The following is a 24,920-nucleotide window of genomic DNA, read 5'->3' as shown; positions in this document are numbered from 1 at the left end:
CCGCCCCGCGGCCGCTGCGTGGCAGGCACGGGGAGAGGCGCTCGAGCCGCGCTGCCCGCCGCCGCACAGGGAAGGGCTCCGAGACACRGGAGGTTGTGAGGGTGGGGAGCCCATGGATTTTCTAAGGGGCCCCTGACTCCCTGCTTAAAAACTTCTGCACAAAATGTTTTTCCTGTGCGCCTCCTAAACCAGGTTTCTCATCTCCTCCTGGGATGCTGCTTTCATTCCTCTCCCATGCCCCTCGGAGCAGGGCACGGCTCCATCTCTACCTTCAGGTAGGTGCAGGCAGCAGCAAGATCTCCCCTCRCCTTTCTCCTTGCAGGCTGAACAAGCCCAGGTAGGTTCAGCTTTCCTCACACCTGCCCTGCCTGCCCTCGTCTCTGCAGCCCTCCCTTGGCCTTCATAGAGCTTATCCCCATCTTCCCAGGAGCAGGGGCTACATCTCGTGCCAGTGTCCTCTCACCAGGGCCAGCTGTAGAAGGACAAGCCACGTGTGTACAGGAACTGGCAGCATTCCTGCTGGGGTGCCCTTCCTTACCCCAGGAGCATGGAGCTGGCTCATCTCAGCTTCTAGTCCACATCGAGGGCCTGTTCCACAAAGCTGCTCTCCACCTCATCAACCCCAGCCTTGCCTGGTGCAGGGGRTTGTGTCCTTCCAGCTACAGAGCTGTTTTGAGCTTCATGAGGCTCCTTTAACCAGTTTCTCCAGCTTTTCGAGGTCCCTCACAGCGCAGGCAGAGCTGCTGTTCTGTTGACCCTCCCTCAGTTCAGTTTCCCTCAGTTTAGTGGGAGGATTCTATCCCATTACACAGGTAATAAATATAGCATTAACTCCAGTTTGGAGTGCTGAGGGATAGCAGGCCACCAGCTGGACTCTGCTGCTGACTCCAACTCCAAGGCCAACAGTCCAACTATCCACCTCTCCAGTCCATCCCTCAGGGATCTGGCTACCAGGCTGCTGTGAATGACATCTACCACTCTCCCCTTGCCAGTCAGCATCACCAGAAGCTCCCAAGCTGATCAGGCAGACTTTGCTCCTGATAAACTCAAGCTGGCTGTGCCCAGTCACCTTCCTCCCCTTCACACACGTTTAGGAAGAGTTTGTCCCTAACTTCCCTCAGCTAGGGGCAACCAGCCCGCACTGGGCCCTGGCTGTCTTCAGTGAAGGGAGCAGAGATTCTTCCAGATCTCCTGCTCACAAGGCAGCTGTGACCTCCCAAAGAGGGCAGTGGGTGCCACCACACCATGTGCTCAGCACCTTTGGGTGCTTCCCATCTGTCCCCCAGACTTCTGGCTGTCCAGCCAGTCCAGCATCTCTGGCTTCTTGCCTCCAGGTAATACTCCATTCCCATACACTCTATTAAGWCCCCATATGGTGAAGGGCACTTTTTACTGTGCTGATTTACTTACCCTTCAGCAGAAACTGGCTGCTCAGGTGAGTAGCCAGACAAGGTGCTGCGTGGTACCAAACTGGCCCTGGGCAARTTGTCAACACCCTCCAGAGCCCCAAAGCAGCTGGTGCAGCACACACCAACTTGCTCCATGGCAGAGACCTACCCCCAATGCAGYGCAGCACCTCGTGTTCAGGGAAAGGCTGTAGAACACAGCACAGAAAGGAGAAACAAGGATCTAACMACCTGACTCCAGGGGTGGAAGGGAACCAGCAGCATGTTCCAGTGTCGCAACTGGTCCAATGCAGTGAAGGCTCCTGGACACTAAATGGGAAGATGCACACTGCAACTGCAAACCAACATTCAGGGGCCTGAATAAAAAATGAAAGTCCATGAAAAATCAGCATCCGGTCCTCAGTACCACTAGCACYAGCTTGTTTTGTCTCGTGTGCACGYGAGAGCTGTTGAACACTTGGAAAAGAAAGAGAGAACACAATGGTAAGTTCTGGAACTTGAAGGGCTCTTGTGTTGGGAGGCCTGTTTGGACGACTCGAGGGTTGTCTCCTTGCAAAGCCCCTGCTGAGGGAGAAGGCCAAGAGACACGACACAGTGGTAACAGTCACCTTTATTAGGTAACACATGCTCACGAGCCCTGGAACAGGGTTTTCAGATGGCAGATATGTTCCCCTGGGAACTCTCCCACCACCWGTTGCACCTTTTATCACAAAGCGTTCCTACCTTTCATTCCATTTGGATAAATAGACTTTCTTCACATAATCCATAAAACAATTTCCTCCCACCCTCAAACAAAAAAAGTTACAGTATATACACGTATATAAAAAACTGTAGGGACAGATGGACAGCAAATTTATGAACAGTGTAGAAGAACAGGACAAAGACCCCTTGCCCTGGAGAGGAGAGAAATGCCAGCAGTGCCAAGACCCTCAGTGGATCCTGCCATTAGCTCCCGGTGTTGCAGCCCAACAGCCTCCCAAGCCCTTTTCCAGCCGGTACTCCCTACAGCCCAGCTCCCAGGGCCCTGTTCACCTTTAAAGGCCAAGCAGCAAAAAGGTAGTATTTGAGTCACCCCACAAAGAGGATCACTGATAGCCAAGAAGCTCAGTAGCGGACAATTAAAGCTCTCCTTAAAAACATGAGCTGTTCTTATGCCAATCAGCACTTCATGTGCTTGGAACATGCCCTCAAAGCAGAAGTAGCTGCTGTCACCTGAACCGGATCATCCCATACACTGATTTAAGTTACATAAGATCACAATCCTCCCTCAAATCTTTCCTTGGACTTCTGGCACTGGGAAGCAGGCAATTCCTACCCCCACGCCTGCCAGAGAAGCCCAGGCCACCGGTGATCATTGGCTGGGAATCCACCAGCGAGTCCCCAAGTAACAGTGAGAAGAAGCACTCTGGTCCTCATGATTTGTTCCTAGCTATAGCACAGGTTCGCTGCAAACAGGCTTTGCTGGGAGTCACATTTCTCCTGGCCATTTCATCTCRTTGAACTGAGGCAACTCTATGCCCAGTACTACATGTGCTCAACTACTGCAGCACATGCAATCACTCTCCCAAGACATCAAAAGGGAGACCCAAGCCCATCTTCTTCCCCCTCTGCTTTTTTAAAGCAGCTCAAGCTCTCATAACCCTCTGTAAAAACTGGATAAATACAGAAGTATCTTGCAAAAATAGCCAGAGTTCTCATTTGCAGGGAGGCATCACACTGCATTTGCCTGCTCAGGACAGGGAAGGAGCAGGCTGCTGCCAGCACCTGTGGGCTTCTAGTTACCCACGTGGAGCACAGGCAGGTTATGCATGGGGAGAAGAGGCAACGTGCACCCACCAAAGGCTGGTTTCCCTACTCACATGTCTGAGAGTACAACTGCTTTGCACATCTTTGGCCAAGTACAACTGGAAAGGCAAGAGCATTCCCTCCCTGGCTCCAATCCTCCCTCCCTTTCAAAGTTCCATGATTCAACCCTGGGATCCAGGCTGTTCTCCAGGGAGCAGCCTGGTCACGGAGCGGGGAGATCTGTGCCCTGAGTCAGTGCCTGCCAGGCCCTGCAGGTAGTCAGCCTGCTGTATGTGTGTGTGAGAGAGAGCTGTCAAGCACTTGGGAAAGACAGGCAAAAGGACATGATGGTAAGTTCTGGGGCTCAGAATATAAGGGAAAAAAAAAAAAAAAGAAGTTTCTAAAAAGAAGTTTCAATCTGCACCAACAGAAAGGCACCACAAAGTCTTCCCCCTTCATACAAGTGCAGGCTCTGCACGTCCACCTCTGCCACCATCCAGCACCAAACGACCAGAGCCTGACAGGCTTTTTAAGACCAACAGCCCCGTACTTGCACCCTGCCTGTAGACTGCTCCWAACTTGGCCCCCATCCGAAATGACAGGAGGCAGCTCTGGTCACACAAAGGAGATGCATGAAGTGGAGAGGAAGAGGAATCTGCTGCACTGCTCCCTACCTTGTGTAAAGCCACAAACATTCCTATAAAAAAAACTGTATAAAAACCGTAGAGAAATCTGCCAGGCAGGACTGGCCCCCAAGTGATACCCCCAGAGCACCTCTGTAGAAGCAGGATCTAGAGGGCTTCGGTGAAGCCTCCTGCTGCACACAGCACCGGTGCCTTCCCTCTCTGGGGGCAGCCTGCAGGCTGAGAAGGGCCTCGGACCCCAGGAATGCTTCAGGACAAGGCCTGAGCACATCCTCTGCCCTCCYGGGAGGTTCCTATCTGCAGGGGCACTGGGAAGGGAAGGTGATGCCCCTGAGGACACACTAGGGTGTGCCACCTTCCTGTCCCCTAGCTTTGTAGGTGCTCATCCCAGCAGGGCCCCATGGAGCGGGGCTTTCTCCCAGCCCCACAGAGCCACAGGATGACGGCCAGGCCGACTCCTGTTGCGGTGCCTGAGAGCAAGCCAGCGGGCTGATAAAGCTAAACCTGGGACAAGTTAAAAYCCCCTCCCTCCCTCTCCCACCCCACAGCGATCCCAGTGGCACCGACCTAGCTACCGCTTTTTTTTTCTTCTTTTCTCTCCTTTTTTTTTTTGGATTTTCTCTTTTTCTGTCGTCGTTTTAACCTCAAGAGGGCAAGTCCAGGCCGCCGCTTCACGGGGCCGCCTCCGCGCAGCAGGGCCCGGCCCGGGGCGTTAGGAGGCCGCGAGGGCCGTGCCGCCGCTCAGCTTGACGATGAGCTGCTGGCAGTCGTTGCACGAGCGCTTGTCCCCGACCTTCTCGAGCGTGCGCGCGGCCTCCGCCAGCAGCACGGCCTGCTGGCCGGGCGAGGACAGGAAYGAGAGGGGCAGGTGGCGGCAGGCCAGCAGGATGGCTGTGGCTCGCTCCCTCTGGCCTGGCAGCGTGTCCACTTCACCTGGGCACGAAAAGGAGAGGGAAACACGCGCTGAGGCTACAAAACATCTTAGCATTATGCAAGACCTCAGTGTGGCTCCTAACAGAGCCTCGGGTGGCAGCTGAGGGACATCTCAGGGCTGGCAAAGCAGAGGCAGGCTCCACTATCTCCCAGCTGAGCAGCGAATCTCCAAGCAATTAATTAAGCCTAAGGTGCAGGTTTGAGCTGGAGTCAGGCTGGACTCCAGTGCTGCTCTGGGTGGCCACTGCTTCTGCACCAACAGCCCTTTCATTTTACTGTCTTCGGGTGCTTTATGGGGCTTGTGCCAGCGCGGGGCCCACCTTGCTTGCTGCTCTGCGCCGTGCGCCGCCTCAGGCTGTGCTCCAGCAGCTGGTGGGTGCGTGTAGGGCTGGCACCCGCCATCAGGCGCACGGTGGCCTCGTGGAGGAAAACCTAGGAGGGAAGATAGGAGGTTAGGACCAACGCGCACAGGCCATTCCTCCGCAACAGCTCCTAAACTCAGCCATCCCTCTGCAACAGCATTTTAAGAGCACACTGCTTGCATATTCATAACACCACCACACTTCTCTACTCATTGTTTTTCCCACCTGTCTCTAGAAATTTTGCAAGTTTTCCAATTGTCAAGAGGATAAAAGCTTTTACCATATAACCCTTTCCTAGGCTAGAAGMCTGGGAAAGGAGAGGAAAAGCAACAATGTGCCGAAAATGGAAGACCGAATTCCAAACTCTGCCCTGGGCAAATGACTTATTCACAATTCTGGGCCAGCAGCTCCCCTGTCAGGGCCCCAGGAACACCACCAAGGGCTGRCTAAAACTTCTGCTTCTTCCGAGGGACCGAGAGGCAGGTGAGGAGGGCAGCGGGGGGGTTACCTTGCGGTAGGCCGGCCGGAAGCCGTGCGCCAGCTTGCGCAAGCTGCCCAGGTCCCGCTGGAAGCCCGTGAGCTCCGAGGCCGACGCGTGGTAGGTCTCGCCCAAGGCCTGGCTGCTGCTCGCCTGCTTCTGCCACAGGCTGGTGCGGAGGGAGAGCAGCAAGTCGCAGGCCAGCAGCTGCATCATCTGTAAGGAGCGAGAGCCCAGTGATACCAAACAGAAACAGTAGTTAAAAGGTAAAGAGATCCTCGCTATCTGCAGAGGAGAGGGAGAGAGGAGAAAAGAAAAAAAAAAAAAAAAAAAAAAAGAAGTCTTGACACAACCCAATCCACATTTTCACATTTTCTACCTAAATCCCTTTTCCCTGTCTGCTGCTGCCACCCAGCAGTTTGCTACCCTAACTGCTCTTTAAGAGATTCCTCCTGCACTGTAGGAATGGGGAGTGCCTCCGTACTGCACTGCAGAAACATTGCACAGTTAGTGCCAGACATGCAATGCAACTACAATGCACCACAGCTGCCACCCAGGAGCAGCAGAGGGGACCACAACTGTGTCCCATGCGCCACGCAGGGGAGCTCCAGCTTTAAGTAATCCTGGAAAGAGAAGACACAAGCAATGCACAAGCTCAGGAACAGCACAGCAGAGACCCGCTCCTGCAGCAGAGGATTCAAATGCCCAAGTGCTGCCTGAAACACAGTGGGCTTGGCTTAACTAGGCCCATGTTTTACACGTGTCAACACTTTCACTGACAAGGCTGAGATGGAAGTTTGCTGTGGGCCAAATCAGAAGTGGTCCAAGAAACAGAGAAGAGATGACAGGTGGTGGCAGGACCAGGGCAGTGGCTCAGCCAGTTAAGATCATGTTTAAGAAGGCAGAGAGTAGCTGTTGGACTGCCCCTCCATAGAGCAGAGACAGCAAAGTGTCAGTGTCCTTTGAAAGCGAGGAGTATTCTTCCCTACTGTCATCAGCCTCAGGATGAATGGAGAATGAAGGAAGAAACAACACAGGGGAGCACTTGTAGCAAAACCAACTTCAGGCCCAACACCTCCACCGCGTATCACCCCACGGGTTATGCCTTACGCTGCTGAGGACGGCGCTGGAGACCCCGCTGCTCATGTTAAGGCTGTTCCAGAGGTGGCTGCTGGCCCTCTCGCAGTGCCCCAGGGCGCTCTGCTGCCCGTCCGCCTTGCCGGGCAGCGAGGCCTGCATGGCTTTGCACACGTAGAAGGTGGCTCTCACAAGGGCGTTCCTGCAAGAGAAAGGGGTCCCACTTCTGAGCGACACTAGCCACGCTGCCACGGGGCAGCCCCAGCAGCTGAGCTCAAGTGAGGATTAGCATCCCCCTTCACCTCTCAGCTTTAAGAGCAGGGAGATCGTATCTTCTCAAGCACAGCAAGAGGATGAAATTCCTCCTCCATCTACACAAACTATGTAGAAATGGAAGCAAATTGGCTAGAAAACTTCAATGGGAAAGAATAAGGCTAGTAACACCAGCCTTTTCATCAGGGTATGTGCACAAGTTGTGTCATTTCATTGAGAGGGGTAGGATTAGAACGGAAACAAGAAAACATCCATAAAGAAGCAATGCCATTCCCTCCAGACTCTGCCAACTCACAGCTCTAGCATCAGCCTACAAGCCCTGACCTACACATCTGTTGTTTGGCACATTTGCACCTCGTGCTCCAACATTTGCACCAAACAGCAGCGATATGATCGACTCATATACGCACTCGGACATCTCCAGGGCCTTCGGCATGCGCTCCACTTCGGCGAAATGCAACCTCGCAGCCGCGTCGTCCCCTCTGAGCCAAGCGATGGCCATGGCCACKGCTGCCGACCACCATCTGCACACCACGTCCGGGCCTAGGAAAACAGAACCACAAGTTGCAACCAAGGAGAGAAGACCAAGTTCGGCCCTGCTCGGTGGAAACGGTGGGTGTTTTACGCCTCAGCCTTAGACCAAGATCACACCGGTGAGCCCAAGAAAGCACGTAAACCCAGCGGGGCTCTCAGGAACGCAGCTGGCGGGGGGAACGACGGAACATGCTGAGGGAACAGCTGAATAACCTGGCAGCAAGGAAGCACTTGACCCCTGGCAGCAAGTGGGGTGTCAGATACTGAGTCTGAGGCTTGCCAACAAGATCCCCACCTACTCCTCTAGAAAGTCCTCGCCTCTCCTCCCAGCACAGACCTTCACTCCCCGTCCTGCAGCCACAATTCTGGCACCATGTCTCAGCACTGACTGTCATCAAGCTAGTATAGTACTCATCAGGTCTCTGCTACCATTTTCTTCATTATTTCACTTTCCCTCAAGAGCCTCCTGGAGTATACACTGGGCCAAAGGACATGGGTTCTATGACTCTGACCCGCTTTTAAATTTCATGCCGATTTTGCTATGCTGACCTGCTTTTAAATTTCAAGGCAATATTGACCCAAATATAGATTTCCCTTTACCCCAAAATGTAAGCCTTGGAGAGAAGATATCTAGCTTCCCTCCTGTGTCGGCTCTATACACTTTAGGTGCAAACTAATTGTCCTAGGAGCTCCAGCAGCATCCCAGGGAATTGTGAGGTGCTGGTTGTACCAATACCAAGCAAGACAAGTATTCCAAGAACCGGCTGACAGGCCCAACTGAGCACAGAGCCCAGGGGGAGGCTACAGCTCTAGCTCTCCCACTAGATAGTCTCCAAGGGGCCATGGCAAGTGTCTCTTGTATGTCCAGAGCTAGGCCAGAGCAGGAGCAGCAGAGCTGGAGGTTCCAAAGACTGAAAAATGAATGCAACAGATGCTATAAAAGCAAGGTCAATTTATACTTGGGCCAACAGGTCATTATCAAGCATCCTTACAGAGCAAACAGGACTTCTTGTGCTCAGCCACACTGCTACTATGACTGTTATATGCTACAACCTTTCACTCATTTCGCATTGTCAGATCCAAGCTCTCAGGCATGGTGCACTGCTTGGAACATGCCCAAAGTGCCCATCTTCACTASTTATAAAAATAACTGCAACTCCACTGCATTATCAGTCACAGCTTTAAGAGCCTTCTTAACCACCCCCTTATTGCCAAGCTGCTCTATCAATCACCTCTGTGAGCAGTGGGGTGCTGCTCCATACCTGCATCTCACCCCAGSAAGGGCTGTGTCCGCCACGCCTGGAGGGTGAAAGTTGAAAGGCAGAAAGGGAACATCTCTGCAATATTCCCTACAGCTGGGAGACCTTCTGCTCTGCCATACTTACCCAGTGCTGACTTGAGTACAGAATTGCTGGCAAAGGGTGGAGCCCCACTTCCCATTGAGTCCAAGAAAGAGTTGAGCAACTTCAGATATTCCATTGCCCCGGAGAATTCGCTGAAACAAGAAACAGGGCAGACCTTCACTACGCTGTCAAACATGAGAGAGCAAAGCCTGAAAGTATTTCTAATCAGTTACGATGCATTTTTAAACAACGTTGACCTCTTAAGCCAGCAGGTGGAAACAGAAAGTTCAAATTCTGTAGGCCATTAGTGTTGTGATATTTAAAGATTTCTGCTGGAGAATTATCAAATCTCCCTCTATGGCAAAGTAAACAGCTCAGATTAGAGTCAACCCTGTGACTCTCACCTCAAGTACACAAATGCTGGAACTCACTGGGAGCTTTTCCTTACAGACATTTGCCTTGCAGCTAAGGAGCAGGCAAGCAGGCTGTACTCAAGTCCTTAAAAACACGAGGTGGTGCCACTGGCACGGGAGGGACTGGACGGGCCACACAGACGCAGACTAAAGCACGTTACACATTCAGAGGGGAAGCATCTACACTGCTACTTAGTCAGCACTGCACATTTTACAAACACTAAATAGAAGCTGCCAGCACCCCCTCTAGCGTCTCGAGTCTGCTGACAGATAAGATGTYTAACAAGTTGATTACAGGCTTCCTTTCAATCACTGCCTCCAGAGGAGGCTCAACTACATTCTTCCAAGTGGCTACTAAACAGTGTTAATCAGCAAAAGCAGCATATGTGGTAATSATCTTATTTCCTTGGGTAGGCGACAGAGAACAACCTCGAGTTCCTACCTTTGGGGCTGGGCRAAAGCCTTCTGCATTAGCAGAGCTACTCCTGCCAACAACGAAACAGAACTTCCACAARCATCCTGATAATCCGCTTCACTTACACCCTGCTCCTTCCCTATCAACAGCTGATCAGCTGTATCTATACTGGTTAAGCAACCAGACTGAACTGCTGCTCAATCTTTGCAACTATGACAGAAAGCAGATGCAAGATTGAAATTAAATACATACTACTCCTATACCAGTAGGAAAGCTAAGCCTTTCTTATCATCCCCATTTGAGACTTCTGCCCATACTTTTGAGGGGATACAATCATTACAGAACTCTCCATTTATCTGCCTAGCACTTGTTGGGYACCGACATATCTGGAGATCAGTTAGAAACAAAATGTAGTTTGGTAAATAAATAAATGAAGGCTCTTCCCATTCCTCCATACCAACTCCTTTCCCTTGCTCACAGTGCTGACAAAGACCAATGACAATTTGAGCCAGCATCTGCTCTCCCACTCTTGCACACACCAAYTGGATTTTTCACTGCTGGTAAATGCAGCACTTTGTTTCATTACAGGAATATTCTCATGCATTAATGTAGGGAGTCAGCTGGGTCCTGTTTTCTAATAAGCTGGATTATGGCACTCTCAGAGACTTGGGTATATKTTATGGTCAATTAAGACAGTAGCTGTGTGTTAATTTTAGTGTTACTGAACTTTGAAMCTGTCAGGAGAGGAAGTCCCACCCATTGTAGGGATCAATCAGCAGAAATGAGAGATCTTTATCTCAAACAGTCAAAATTTCACCTTTGACTTGAGAGGTTTTAATACGARGAGGTTGAGCTCACTCTTCTAAAATGGCAGCAGTGAGATTTGTGTCAGGACTTCAAGTCATGATTAAATACTAACCACTCCGTTTGCCTCAGGGAACTCAGTGTATGATTAACAGTTTGAAACATTTCAGCCTGCAGTTACCTACAGCAGAGCCAGTCCCGGCACAGACACTTACCATGGTTCCTCCTCCTCTTGTCCAACTACTGCTTTCCCAGTCTGAGGTTTCACAAGCGAATCCACAGCTCTCTCCAGTAGGTTCTCACAAAACGCTTGATGAACCTGTGCAATGGGATCCGCTAGAGAGAAAGAACAAACCAGTTCTTACACACAGTGCTCACCACCTCCTGATACGCATAAGGGCAGCAGCAAGAGCCAAATCTTAAGGTACCAGAGGAAGAGCAGCCTAGGGAAATTCTTGAAAATTATTGCAGATTTATGAAGACTAAGCTCTTGAGCTTTTTTTTTACACCACCAGCCACCCATTATCAGCCATTTCAAGCCACAATCAATGGCCAAACATCTCTAACACTTCAGCTACTCAACAGTTTGGTGGTGACACTGTTCCAAAGACGACAAACCCTGGTCACCCCTAAGTCATCCCTTAGACATTCTGTGCTAGAACTCAGTTCTGTTCCAGCACATAAAATCACAAGTGGGATGACATGTAAACCTGTGCATTGCACAAAGGGAAGAGTAGCAGCTCCTACAGAGTCTGAGGAGACATCTCTTTCCTCCATAGTCCCTCCCACCCGCCAAGGGGAGCAGCTTCCTACAGGTGTAGACAACTGTTGTGCACAACAGAATGCTCTCAAAACCCCTCACAGATGGAGACGTTCCCAGGCCACCACTGTTAGGAGCTCAAACTTTTTAGACTCGCAGAGGATCTCACCAGGATTCCTTTGGGTGCAGTACAGACTCTCCTTTGCAGCAGATTTTACTGTCCAGCTCCGTTCCACAAAAAATTTCTGTCCCAGTGGGTGACACAGCCAACGCAAMGAGTCAGGAATGGCACTCCGCTCCGAGCTACACAGGCTTTGAGCTTGGCTTAAAAAGTAACTCTAGAGAGAAGAGAGACCAAGACTGAAAACAATCTGCCAGGAAAGAGACACAGAGCACACCAACGACAAAGCTCATTACAGCCCCTAGCACAAGGGCAGTGYCAGCAAGTGCATCGGGCTGGTGGCAGTGCCAGGCTGCAGGGCTCCCTAGGGCTGTGCYTACAGGGGTGGCAGTGGACAGGTACACAGGAGCTCACTCACCGCCAGGAAGCCCAGCTTGCCCCCACAGCGGGTTTTCAGGCCAACCGCAGCCGTCAGGTGGATTTCTGCCATCGTGCTGGGCGGGATCTTCTCCTCTGCACACTCAGCCAGGTTCACAGCACACAGGGCCATGTGCAACCCTGAGTAAGCCGAGCTGGAGGGCAGTTTGCCTACACCACAAGGGAAAAGAAGAGTTAAACTTTCAGAGTGGTACCTACTGCTAAATAAGTCATTTGCAGAGAYACTATCCTGCAACAGGCAAACGAGAACCTAGTGACATGAGAACTCTGCAATGCCACGTGTGCCTGCTTTGTATTCAGGCACCAGAACAACTCTAATTGAAACTTCTTTCCACTGATACCAAGGCTGGCATTCACAGCTTTGCTCCTGCAAGACAGACCTGCATAGCTAACAAATGTAACATCTGCAAACCTTGGCTCGCTACATTCATCTCATAATTGAACCCCTTTGCAATCTATGCAAATAACATTACAAACAGGGACGTTTTCTCTTTATTCATGGTGGCACAACTATAATTAAGGCAAGAAGATTAGGCAGAAGGACATTTAGTTTGGATTCCAAATATATTTGTGTCCTATTACAATTGCAAATTGCTCTGTTAAGGAACCTGCAAAACTGATCATAAGGATCTTTCAAGTGCTTGTTTAATACATATGTGTATATGTGCACACTTTTGGAGCCTGTCATCACCCATTGGCAATCTGTGCTTCACACAGCTTCAGAAAATTAAAAACTCTTCCAAAATGAATGCTGCCCCCCAATTCCACWTTACACTTCTAAACGATAGGAATCAACCAAGCTTTTGAATACCATGAAGAAGCGACAGATTCAATCAACTGTCGCTTGGAAAGGACTCCAAGCCACCTCTACTCACTCAACAACATGCAACCCAAGACACTGCTTTTTCTCAGGCTGCTCTTAGAGAGCCCTTTCACCATCTAAAGCTGTTCGGTTTTAGTAACTGGCTCCTGAAATTAGTCTGCTTAGCTTGTAGCAGCAACCTCCCAAGGACAAGAGGCTGAGGGGCTCTTGCTTGATCCCCACAGGATCAGCTCTGAGCCTCCTTATTCAGGAAATGAGAAGAAAGGGGTTGGCTTTCCCATCTCTGTTGGTACCCGTTATGTGGAGCTGATGGAGTTTGTGATATGCCAGAGCTGCATCCCGAGCACTGGTCTTGGCCTCATCCTCAAAGCCTGCAGCGGCTTCTCTTGCCCGCCACTGGTGGGAAGTCCTCTTCAGCAGCCAGCGCACCAGCGCCAGCTTCTGCAGGCTRTAGCGGATCACGTTCCAGGACAGACTGCAGGCCAAGTCCAGGCGGGAAGCTGGCAGCGCCCGGCCCAGCACCGAGAGGCAAGTCTGCAGGTTTGAGGCAGCTGCAGCAAAATCCCCCTGCAAACGTGAGACACACAAAAGAAAAACGGCGAACATCAAAACGAGATTTATGCTACATTACTGACAGCCCAGAAAACTGCCTTCCTTAGTCCACAAAGGCAAGAAAGACAGGCAGAAGAAATGCAAACTATCTCAGTGTAACCCAAAGGGGCTCGCTAGTGCTGCCCATCGCCATGGCTAAGCAGTCGTGATGCTTCAGCCTCACTTCCAGCACCTTCAGCTGAGGTCGTTAGCTGAGGCAAGGCAATATGATACAAGCGAGCATGAAGCCAGTATAGACGTCCAGCAGAGACCTGCTCCTGAACATCCCAGCAGCACATCTCAGCCTACATACGGCCTGTTCCTGCAACGGCTATGACACCTGGGAGACACATAGGCACTAGATAAAACCTGATTGCTGCCTTCTCAAACAAAATGGATGTTTCAGGGTCAAAAGCCAGGTGGTGTTTCAGTCCTGGGGAAGACTTATAAGCGTCCAGAGGAGACTGCAGTGCTCCAATAAACACTTTATCACCTAGGGTGCTGTACTACCACAGGTAGCCATGTCAGTAGCTTCCACTGAGCTACAACTGGGACAAACTTACACTGAAAATGAGAGAGAGAGAGAGAGAGAGAGAGAGAGAGAGAGAGAGAGAGAGAGAGAAAAAAAAAAAAAAAGAAAAGAAAAAGAAAGCAGCACATAGGCAAGTGGATTACTGACTGCTAATAAGCACAGCATAGGCAAAATTCCAAAATCTAAGTTCAGAAACCAAAACCTTGCTTCCTTGCTTTCCAAAGACAGTCAAAAAGATGCAGCAGCAAGGCATAAGGACTTAATTATGTGTCCTTTCCAATACTACTGTCCGTGCCTCAGCAACTGGGGATGAAGCAGGCCAGTGATTTGCTGAAGACTGCAAGCATCAAATTCCCCTCTGAAATCATACACAATAATAAACTCTAGAAATACTATGCTCTTGCAAATGTCAACCCACAGTCCTTTTAGGCCACGTTTATCTGCACTCCCCTCCTATATATGATGTAGTTGATGCAAGAGAGTCAACTTTACCCGTGCCAGATCCAGGTCGGCTTGCTTGCGGTGCCTCCAGAACGTCACCGACGACCTCGAGTGCAACCGCGTCACTGGCTCTCCATGCACAAGGAGCTTTACAAACACGCTCAGGACAATCACTCCATTCACTAGCCACAGAATCAGCGTGGGCATCATCCAGCCAAACCAGCCACCTGCATCTGCAAGGGAACATCCCGAAGGACAGTTCAAGTTAACCTGGACATCGAGAACCTTGTATTTTAAGCCAGTCTGAAGACCCCACAACAACTGTTTCTGTAGTAAAATTTCCAATATTTTTCTACAGTAAATTTTCCAAGCAAGGTCACCTGCAGCAGCCCCAAGTGAAGACACTGTTTAGCAAGAGCACGCGAGCCTGCCTGCTTTCCACAGTCCAGTCCCCTCACGCTCTGGACTGCTCCAATGTGTTACCTGACTCGATGGTCAGCACGTTCCTGCCAGAGCCGTGGCGCACAAGGCTGTCGGACTCRGAGGCTCCTCGGGCGTCCAGGAGGGATGTCAGAGGATTGAAGGAGAGGCAAAGGAATGTGAGAGCACACAGAAGGATTCGAGAGCGATCTACCATACCAAGTGCCACAGGCGGAGAGTCAGGTTCATCTTTAACCTTCAAAGAATTAGGAGTGGCGATAGGAACAAGAGGAAGGAAAGAAAAAAAAAAAGAAGAAAAAACACGTTTAACAATCTGCAAGACGAAGTGCTTATGAAAAGGAATGGGGTGGTGAAGAAGGACAACAAGTTTTAAAATTTGTTTTTAAGATCAGCAAGAGCTCCAGTAAAGTTTTCCTTAGCTCAGTAAAATGAGGCTGAAGTACCACAAGTGTCCTCACCTTCCYTCTGCTCTCAGCCATTTCAGTCAACATTAATAACCTATAACCTTGTTTTCAGCCAGGATTAACTTTCACTACACTTACTCTTCCGAAAATCTCCTGTAAGACACACTACTACTGTGACACCTACAGAAGCTGTCAGCTGAAGACAGTTAACAGCTTTCTAGCTTTGTGGTTCCTTTAGGTCTCATTACCCAGAGCTGATATCATCATCCTTTTCCAGTTCTCCTGCTTTACTCACCAAACAAACATCAACTTGAAAGCCTCAGGCTTTATGGATCACAGATACGCACTATAAAGTCACCAGAATCTACTTGCAGTGAAGTCTAAGTACTGTTCCTCTAAAAGGTTATGTATAATTGACGCCTTACAGCTCAAGGAGTAGTCTTCATCCTTCAAAAAAGCCTCTTTCTTCCATGCACCTTCTTTGTCCATACAAGTCATCTCTGACCCCTACCACTCTACTTGCCAGAGGTCTACTGGCTCTGTTGTTGAAAGCCAGGAGGATTCAAATTCTGGYCCTTTTGTATCCCTGAATTAAAAGCCTTTAATCCAGCAATTTAAGTCATGGATACCTTTGCATCATCAAGCAGAGGACTTCCTGGCTCTGAATCAATGGAATAGGGAGAAAAGCCAGCCTGGGATCCCGAGTCGGAGGCTGGGGGAGACATCAGTAGAACGTTCTGGTTGAAGTCATCTATCTTCAGGTCTGCATCATTGTCAACCAGGCTGCTTAGGTCAATGCCCTTCAACAGCTCTGCAAAAAATAAAGTAGTATTTGATTTGATGTAGGAATGAGAAATATGAATCTGTTTTGCTCAGATTGGCTCTAGCACTTGCAAGAACACTTGCACCATCAATGCAACCTGCACATATCTGCCTCCTTCAAGGTAAGGAAGTGCAAGAAGCACTCATGGTGACCACCTCCCTCCTGCACGGCCCCCATAACTTACTGTTTTTCTGGTTAGCCAACTTCAGAACCATGTTCTCCTGCCTCAGTTTATGGTTGGCCTGCTGTAGGTATTTAATGTAATCAATGGCTTTTCTCAGGACTCCAGATTTGTGCATCTGCAAGGAATTAACACAGAGGAAAAACAGCTTATACAAAGAACATCACAACCCCAGTTCACGTGTCATGTAAAAGAGACAAAGAAACGGGTGTAAGGAATCACCAGCAGCAACAACCAAACTAATGGTGAGGCCACACTCTTAAGGGCAAGATATTATACCCATAAAGATGCGCAAGGACTGGACAACAGATCTGGAACCACTCTACCTGAGGTCTTTCAGCAGTGTGATAAAAACAGTACAACGCAAACAGATTAAGAACCAAATTACAAAGTTCATGTCTAGATTTCAGCTTCAAACTGTTACTTGAAAGTATCAGCTTTACATCAAAGAGTCTCTCTTTTCAGGACGGAACTAGCTGTTATCAGGCAAGTTTCACTGTTTGACTCTGAGGTAGTCACTGCCTCAGTCCCTTTTCCAGCCCCGCGAAAACATCAGCTTCCTGCAGAGGCTGCAGGTTTACGCCAACACAGACAAGGCACTGGGAAACCACTGCAAGCCACCTGCTTTTAAATCCTAAGCTTCCAATTCCCCCCCAGTGACAGGAGGCAACTTCACTGATGCACAGGCTTAGAGACATGCACACAAACACACCCCAGAGGTACAAATGTTCTGCCAAAGTGAGGTAGAGCAAGCAGCACAATTCTGAACTTGACTCACGTGTTGATAAAACGTTCCTAATATTAGAGTTAACAGGAGCTTTTACAACACAAGATCTAAAGGAATCAAACTGGAAAGYTTTGTGCAAGAAGGTATTTTCTTCTCCCCGCCAGGACAGTTGGCAATTGAAGTAAGGGATCTGCTTCCCTACTGCAGTTACCAGGAAATGGAAATTACACAAGCTCCGATTTGGCCAGAGTTATCAAAACATGCACTCCTGCCACTCTACTTTGAGGTCTAATGGATAGTTAGACTTTATACTTTTGTTCTTATTTTCAAGAAGTGCTACCAACAGTAAAAATCAATATTAAAGGTAGCACATAGTGAATGCAATTATTTCTATCTCACTGGTATTCCTCAATCATATTCCAATACACATACACATATTCCTAAGCTAACACTCTCCAAATGCTTCATTTGGTAGAGCAACAAGCACCTGAGGGCACAAATATTTATGGCACTAAACCTGCTCTTGTTACCTAAACTTACCTTGGCATCTGTCCCCATGACGAGGTCCTTCAGCTCAATGATCTTGTCATTTATAGATGACCGGTAACGCTTTTCAATGATGTTGTGCGTTGTCCTCCTCTCTCCTTCYTTAGGTGGCTCTGGTTGTTTGACACCCCCAGGAACTTGCTTGATAGGCACCTTTTCTTGTCCCATCATCACTGGCATCGTGGTCAAAATGGTCCCGTTGCTCCCAACTAGGGTCTGGAAAGACCACATGTAACCAGCAATCAGGTAGCATTCACAATTTATGATGTTAAGAACAAAAGAAGTAAACAGAGGGAGATGCAGGAAAAGCAAGTACAGCTCAAAAATTTAGGGATATGCCAACTGCCTCACGCATTCCCTGGCTGGCAGGAGCACTAATGCAGCAGCACAGGAAGAATCTGCCGTGSTACCTCCCACACCAGTCATGGTGGGCTAAGAAGATCTCCTGTTCTCATGGAGAACCTCAAGACTCCCTCACCAATGGCTAGCCACAGGAGAAAAGCAGTAAGGATCTTCTGAACTCCTGGAATCCTTCTGCCACAGGTCTCCAAATCCATCTGGCATAAAGAGTTCAGGGACTTGGTTATCTATGCCTACAAAGGACCATCTCCACCAAGGCAAAGCAAAACGTGCTCTGCAATAAAACAAGATGAATCCCACCAGAAGACCACAGAGGAGAAGCTATTCAACCTCAAAGACACTGACAAAAAATGAGACTAAACTAACTGATCAAATTTAAGAACAACTYAGATTTGTTTAAAAAAAAATCTAAGAAGTATTAGAAATATAAAGTTCCAGGTTAAAAATAAATGTAAGATTAATTTATGACCTCTATGTCTAGTTTCCACCAAATTTCAATGAGCACAAAAAAGTCATGGCTTGTGTATCTGCTAGACAACCAATCACTTAAACCTCAACTCCATGTGAAATCATCACCTTAAAAAAAAAAGTAAATAAATTGAAGATTTTGGTCTATCTGCTACCAGGTGCAAAACAATCATCAGGTCATCAAAAACAAACAAACAAACAACACGTCCACCCTAGGAAGGTTTTATTCTGAAAGGATCTCTCTGTTTAAACATGTACTGCTCAACATACCAAATTATAATAAAAACATCTCTGGAGGGAAAAAAAAATATTCTCTTTGAGGTGATAACAAGCTAAGGTCTTGATGCACAGCTGACCTCTCCAAAGCTTACAGGGAATTCTCCTGTTTTGAGGATTAGCCTCAAATAGTCAGTTAATGGCTCAATAGGTTAGTTTTTGCATTCAACATATTGCTAGTGAGCTGGAGAAAGCTCTGCACCTAATYCAGGTGGGTTAGCTTTCTGGTTCAAGTATGTTCTTGTTCAACAGARGTTAAAAATTGTTAGGCCATATTCCTCTCCTGCTAACACTAGAGGAGGAAAAAAAAGAAAAAAAAAGAAAAGAAAGGTAAACAGATTTGCCCTTGGTCTTTGCTGACTGGCCATGGGAGGCGGCCAAAAACATACAATCTGTGTGTTTAGCCTTGGCAGGAACAGGGCATTACTCACTTTGGGCATGTTTAGAGCAGCATTCAAAGCTCCTCCCATGTGTATCTCTGAGGAACACTAACCCCAAACCTCCCTTTTTTTTTTTTTTTTTTTTTTTTAATAATATTAAGAGGAAGTATCACTGGTGAAGAAGCAAAAGGAAAATTCATACCGGTACCTGGAGAGCTGTGGTCTGAATGGGAGCAGTGAGCGCTGTGAGCGCTGGGTTCTGAACAGCAGCCATAACGGGGCTACCATCCGCCTTCAGAGTCGTCAACACAAGGGAGTCTGTCTTTATGATCTGAGGCTGGACCAGAACCTRGATTGAAGACAAAAGGATTTGTAACTTTATATCTCAGTGGATGGCAAAAGGGTGAGGACAGCCATTTTCTCCTTTACCCCCTGCATTTTTTTCCTTTGGCATGCCACTTTCCAATGCAATCTCCCACAATGACAGTCTGAACGATGGATCAGAACCACAGGATCACCAATTTGGAAAAAATCGGACACCAGAAGTAAAGCAATATATAAAAATACACAATAGTTGATGGAACAGTTGAGTTTCTTTCCCCTCTCCAATTACACRGCAGAAGAGCCTATTTTGGCCACAGTACTTCTCACTGAACACCAGTGGACATTTCTTTCCTCTGGTTTAGCTGAAGGGATCAGCAGCACAAACTCCAAGCAGATGAGAACCAACAGTGGGTTATTCCAGCACAGCACAGCGTGCTGTTGTCCAACAACCTTGGTTACCCACCGAGAAYACTACAGATGGCATCACACAATTGAACCAGCACGACATTTTCATGAGTGGCCCTTAACCATAAGCATCTGAATGCTGCCCACTACTTCAAATCACATCACTGCTCACAGTAGGGASTCTCATGTCTGCCTTACACAAATAAAATGCTAAAATGCTTCTGGCCAGCACAGATTGGCTAGAAACACCCATCACCTAAGGACGTGTGTGGAAAAGCAATCCTGCAAGGAGCAGGCTGCCCTCCAACCCTCACCACCTTTCCCTTGACAAACCAGGAGACCAGACTCACAACAGCAGTTTCTTCTCCTGTTGGATCCCTCTCCTCACTCCAAAGCCCTCCCCCACCACACCTCTGTGTGCTTTGCATATCCCTTTATCCACATCACCCCACATTTTCACTTACTGGAACTTGCTGGACCTGCGGCGCAGCGACTGTCTGAACCGTGGCTGGTGCCAACGTCTGGATGGTGCCATTGGCAGCCTGCGTTAGCACTCTCTGGGCCTGCACAGTCTGCACTTGCTGCTGGATGGTGACCGGCTGAACCTGGGAGGACGTCACCAGGCTCTGAACTTGGGGCTGAAGGACTGAAAAATAAACAAGATGTGAGGAATAGTCAAAAAAACCCCTCTGTGCCCATACACCCTCCCAGCCTCGCTCTTGCTCTGCCCAGAGCTTCTCAGGAAGCAGCTTTCATCTAGCACATCCCACAAGTTGGTGAGATTCCAACTCCTTTGATGTCTCCTGCAAGGGACACTGCATCTAGAATAGCAACTTTCCAGAAGGCAGAGAGGATCAGTTAAGAGAAAAATATGATCCAAATCTTTGGATCCAAAAGCACAGGCCTCTCATTACTTCAGTACACCCCACAGCACATCTAACCAGCACTACCTACCATTCTTGGCTGACCCTAGGATCYCTTTTCCCACATGAAAACTGACTGACACCTATCCAAAGTGAATCAAGACAACTTATGTCCACAAATACAAAGGAAGATCAGTCACCCGCACGTGTCTCTGCTCACTAGCAGGGTTCACTTTGGACCTCAGCATTTGAAATATGCCTTCATTCCAGAGAGCCACATGGGACAGACTGCCACTTCTGGACTAGACTTGTCCATTACTCCAACCAAGAGAAGGACAAGGATGCTGGTAGTTACTTTTTACAGATACTTTTTTTTTTTTTAACAGATACTTTACAGTACTTTCTACAGGTACCCCAAGTCTCCAACGAGACATGGGAGAMAAGGCCTTAACAAAGGAGAGCAAGAAGAGAACTGCTACAAGCAAAGACTTGAGAATTCATTTCTGAGGGTTTTTTTTTTGTATCCCCATTGAACCTGAAAAAAAAAAACCCTCAACTGCAAAGCCATGCCTTGCAGGAGAGGGAACTCCCCCTAGACACTGCAAAGGGGGATCTTTAAGGGTATCTGCAGAATCTGAATATCTTGGCATTCCGCATCGTGCCTCAGCGGTGCCAAGCCCACCTTGGAAGCTYGTGGCCGCGTTCTGGTAGATGACGGGCTGCTGGATAATCCTGGTCTGGGGTGCCGAGCTGAAGGCGGTGGGCGCGATGACGACAGCCTGCTGCGGGAGCTGGGGCTGGGGCCGGGGCTGCAGGAGCGGCGCCGCGCGCGCCGGGGCCGTCGCCGCCGCCGCCTTCCCGGGGCCGGCCTGCAGCTGCGGCGAGGCGGCGGGCGGCGGGAAGGGCTGCGGCGGCGCCTGGCCGTAGGGCCTCTGCAGCGGCGCCTCCAGGGCCCCCGCGCCGCCGCCGCCCTGGAACGGGCCGCACAGGGGATCCGAGAAGAGGTCGGGAAAGTCGCCGGCCTGGTTACTGACGAACTGCAGCATCTCTGCAAAAGAGCACCGAGGAACGCAGGTTATTCTGTTCCTGCTGCGGGTGTCACCTGCCGTGGAGGCAGACRGGGAGCACGCACGGGAGGGAATTCCGGGCGCTGCAGGACTTGAGAGAAAATATTGCAGTAGTATCTCCAGAGAGAAATGRGGAAAGGGGCAGTACCGGGGCACCGCTGCTGCTGTTGAGAGTGCAAAGCCAATCCTGCTGCAGTGTTCTCCCAGACTACAGGATTCAACTGAAGACTAGAATTTAAAGCCATTGCCAGCTTATTAAAAATATTACAAATCAGGTCAAGCAAGGAAGCAAGCAGGCAGCTTCACCTTGCCAGGATTCACAGCTCTTCCATAGAGCTTTTAGGGAAGCAATAGGAAAAAAATGGAGAAATGGGGATAACAATTCACCTTAGTTTCTTTTTTATTCTAAGCTTACAGGAAAGTATGGAACAGAGAAATAAGAGGAAAACAAACTTTATTGATAGTATTGGAAAACCCATGTTTATGCTTTTTTAATCATCAAAATAATTTATTTTCAATTATTTCATTTATCCCTGCATAGTTTCTCTCTGTCCCATCTTCCCTCAGATTTTATCAGATCCATTTCAAGAGGCTTCCACCACGAAGCTGTAACTGTCCCTCGGAGAGGGAAACTCCACCACTAGGAGGTCATGGCTCGTAATTGCAAATTGGGAGAGAAACTTTCAGTTACACACCTTGGGCAACCTGAGTGCCTCCCCTGGTCCGCAGGGGTCATGTTAACCCCCCACTAAAATCTGGCCACTCTACACAGTCCCTTCCACATATTCGTTCAAGTCTTATTTTATTATGAATTCCTATAAAAAGAATAAGTTATAAGTTAGAGAGTAGACAACAAACGGATTTAAGGGAACAACATGCTAAAGGGAGCATTTCCATCCATTGGGGTGCAGCAAATGCAATGGCTATTCCCTATATGATTTAAGAAGAGGCTTAAGCTCTCCAGGAGATGTTTCAGTGGAAAATATTCCAGTAAGARGGCTGTAACATTTAGCCCTCACACTGCACTGCGCTTCTCCAAATGCCACCCACACGTTACCCAGCTCATCTGAACAGCTCTGCAGAGAGAGCAGAGCAACCTCATCCAGGCTTCTTGCTCCTTTTACTGCCATCTGATACTCTCCTTCTTTACTTCTACCTTTATTCTTAAGGAATTGAGTCTCAACAGACACAGAAATTTGGGAGGGGGGTTGTCCTCACCATCCATTTACAAGCTGTGAAGACGCTGCCGTCGCTTTGCCTGCAAGAAACCTGCTCCTCTCTGGCAATGGCCACCAGTTGTCCTCGGAGACCTACCTGATGGACCCATTTTCCTGGAGCTTGGCAAGACTAATAAGGATTTGAGGGCAAAATCTCAGTAAACTATCACAAAACTTCACTCAAACAAGAAGGGCAGCTTAAAGATTAACATTTCTGAACGCTGTCCAAAACAGATGTTTTGGACAGCGTCGACATTTTGGACATTTCGTCGACATTAGAGTAGATTTTCACCCTCAAATTCATCGCAGCTAAGACCATCCTAAATAACCCTCAGCACTACCAGCTTGTGCATGCTATCCGTTTGAGTTTCTCACCATCAGAAAAAAAAGATATTAGGTGCCACTAATCCGAGGAGGAAGAAAAATTGAACAAGGTTTGTTCTAAGAGAGCAAATTCTAGTGCTAGAGCTAGAGCTAGAGCTAGGAGCTGAATTACAAGCTCTGAATTTTTCAAGAGCATCTTGTTGAACAGAGCTCGCTTCACATCTGCTTTAAAGAAGTTCAATGCCATCTTTTCAGAGATTGGCTAAATATAAGAAAGTCTAGAGATGAACTTTCAAAAACCGGACCTTGTGGGGTAAGAAACACTCAGAATGTCCAGGAGCTTTCCCTAGTATCCACACAAGGAAAAGCTCTAGAAACAGCAAAACCCCAGTCTTTCTCTCTCTCTGCAAACGCCTCTGGCAACCCAAAGACCAGCACAAACACCAACAGACTATGGAGAGCGGCCCCGGGGCAGCCCCTCCGCCGCAACCCCGCACCACGCGCTCCCTGGGCGCGGAGGAGGAACAAGATCCCGCTGCGGAAAAGGACCTGGAGCCAACGCRGAGCCAGGAAGCGCCAACAGGACGCGGCGAATCCCGCCCAGCCTGGGCTTCCCACGCGGATTCCTGGCCGGGCACCTCCTGCGGAAGGGCGCAGCGATCCCGGGAAGCGCCCACAGGCGCCGCACGAGCCCCGCTCCGGGCTGCTCTTCAGGGAAACGCGGGAGGAACAGGCTGAGCTGCAGACATCGGGCTGAGAAAAACCCAAATACCTCGATCCAAACGCAAAAAAAAACACAACAGCAGAACAGAAACAAAGCAGCAACCAAAACTTCTTGACCCTGACAAAATTCAACTCCCTGGGGTAAGGAAATACCGAGATTACATCAAGGATAATCTGGTTCTCAAGGATGTTTTCCCCACCAGGGATGTTTCTGTAGCCAGGCGGGCTGCACTATCACAAAGTTTGGGGGAAAAGGCTCACAGAATTGCCTCAGCTTCCATGCAGGCCCTTAGAAGACACTATTTTGCACTCAGACAAAATAAGCACCATTGTTCACACACACCATGAACCTTAGCAGGGATAATTAAGCCCCTGGCCTTTCCCCAAAGCATTCTTTTATTTACCATATTGCAAAGAAATGACCACCAATGGGTGGYAATTGCCCATGGCTACCTTGCAAACCCATTGCAACCAAACTTAAAATTACTACCCRAGTCCTACTTTCCACCTATTAAACAAGGATGCTTTAGACACCCGGCTTTAATTTTCAGCCTCCATCAGATAATTAATCCAGCTGTGGTTTTTGCAGGTTTCTGTGAGCTGTTCAGGAGCAAAACAAATACCACGTCTCAACCAAGCTCTGCAGAAAAGTGGTTTCTCCTCGCTTATCTGACAGAAGTGTTAGAACAGTTTATGATGGCATAGGGAAGAAAAGGGAAAAAYCAACAGTTTGGGAAGGGAAAAAGGGAAAAATCTGCCTCATTTTTAGAACGAAGATGGGAAACAAGCTTCTCTTAAAGAAACTGGGGGCTGCACAGCTCAAGGCATTTTTTAGAAACGACTTGAAAGCAACTGGTAAAAAGATAACTACAGAAAAAAAGGAAAACAAGTGGGGGGAAAAAAGGATGCATCACTGTTTGTCAGGAGAAAATAAAATAAAATAAAATAAAATAAAATAAAATAAAATAAAATAAAATAAAATATCAAGGGAATTTCTTTCCAGTTTCTCTCTTTCCCAACTCCTTGGCCGCTCGGGCGGCGGAGCAGGAGGCGGCGCGGGAGCTGCTGGCACTCGGACAGGTGTCCCCTTCGGCGAGGGCTGCATCGCTCCATTTCACATCCTTGGGGTTTTTTGTTTTTTTTTTTCTTTTATGACTACGTTTATTACGGTAACATCGCCCGAGAGCCACCCTCGGTGACTCAGGCTCCTAAAACATC

The 24,920-nt window shown here is 48.7% G+C and overlaps 1 protein-coding gene across 1 annotated transcript; it reads right to left on the bottom strand.

The window, feature by feature from the left end:
- Positions 1-2,000: 2,000 nt before the first annotated feature.
- Positions 2,001-21,417, bottom strand: SREBF2 (sterol regulatory element binding transcription factor 2). The gene is made up of 18 exons (XM_026038259.1): positions 21,054-21,417; positions 19,973-20,154; positions 18,988-19,128; positions 17,290-17,511; positions 16,026-16,140; positions 15,648-15,829; positions 14,657-14,849; positions 14,225-14,406; positions 12,903-13,176; positions 11,767-11,936; positions 11,397-11,565; positions 10,683-10,803; positions 8,878-8,987; positions 7,369-7,501; positions 6,719-6,887; positions 5,639-5,824; positions 5,089-5,200; positions 2,001-4,768 (listed from the first exon to the last, which is right to left on the bottom strand). Exons 1-18 carry the CDS (start codon positions 21,415-21,417, stop codon positions 4,548-4,550), a joined length of 3,246 nt encoding a protein of 1,081 aa, XP_025894044.1. The 3' UTR covers positions 2,001-4,547.
- Between the last annotated feature and the right edge of the window lie 3,503 nt (positions 21,418-24,920).

Source organism: Nothoprocta perdicaria, unplaced genomic scaffold (genome assembly GCF_003342845.1).
Source record: "Nothoprocta perdicaria isolate Ctin4 unplaced genomic scaffold, notPer1 scaffold_206, whole genome shotgun sequence".
Classification (NCBI taxonomy): domain Eukaryota; kingdom Metazoa; phylum Chordata; class Aves; order Tinamiformes; family Tinamidae; genus Nothoprocta; species Nothoprocta perdicaria.
The sequence above is the reverse complement of the archived record's forward strand: the minus strand, read 5'-3'. Positions and strand labels throughout refer to the sequence as shown.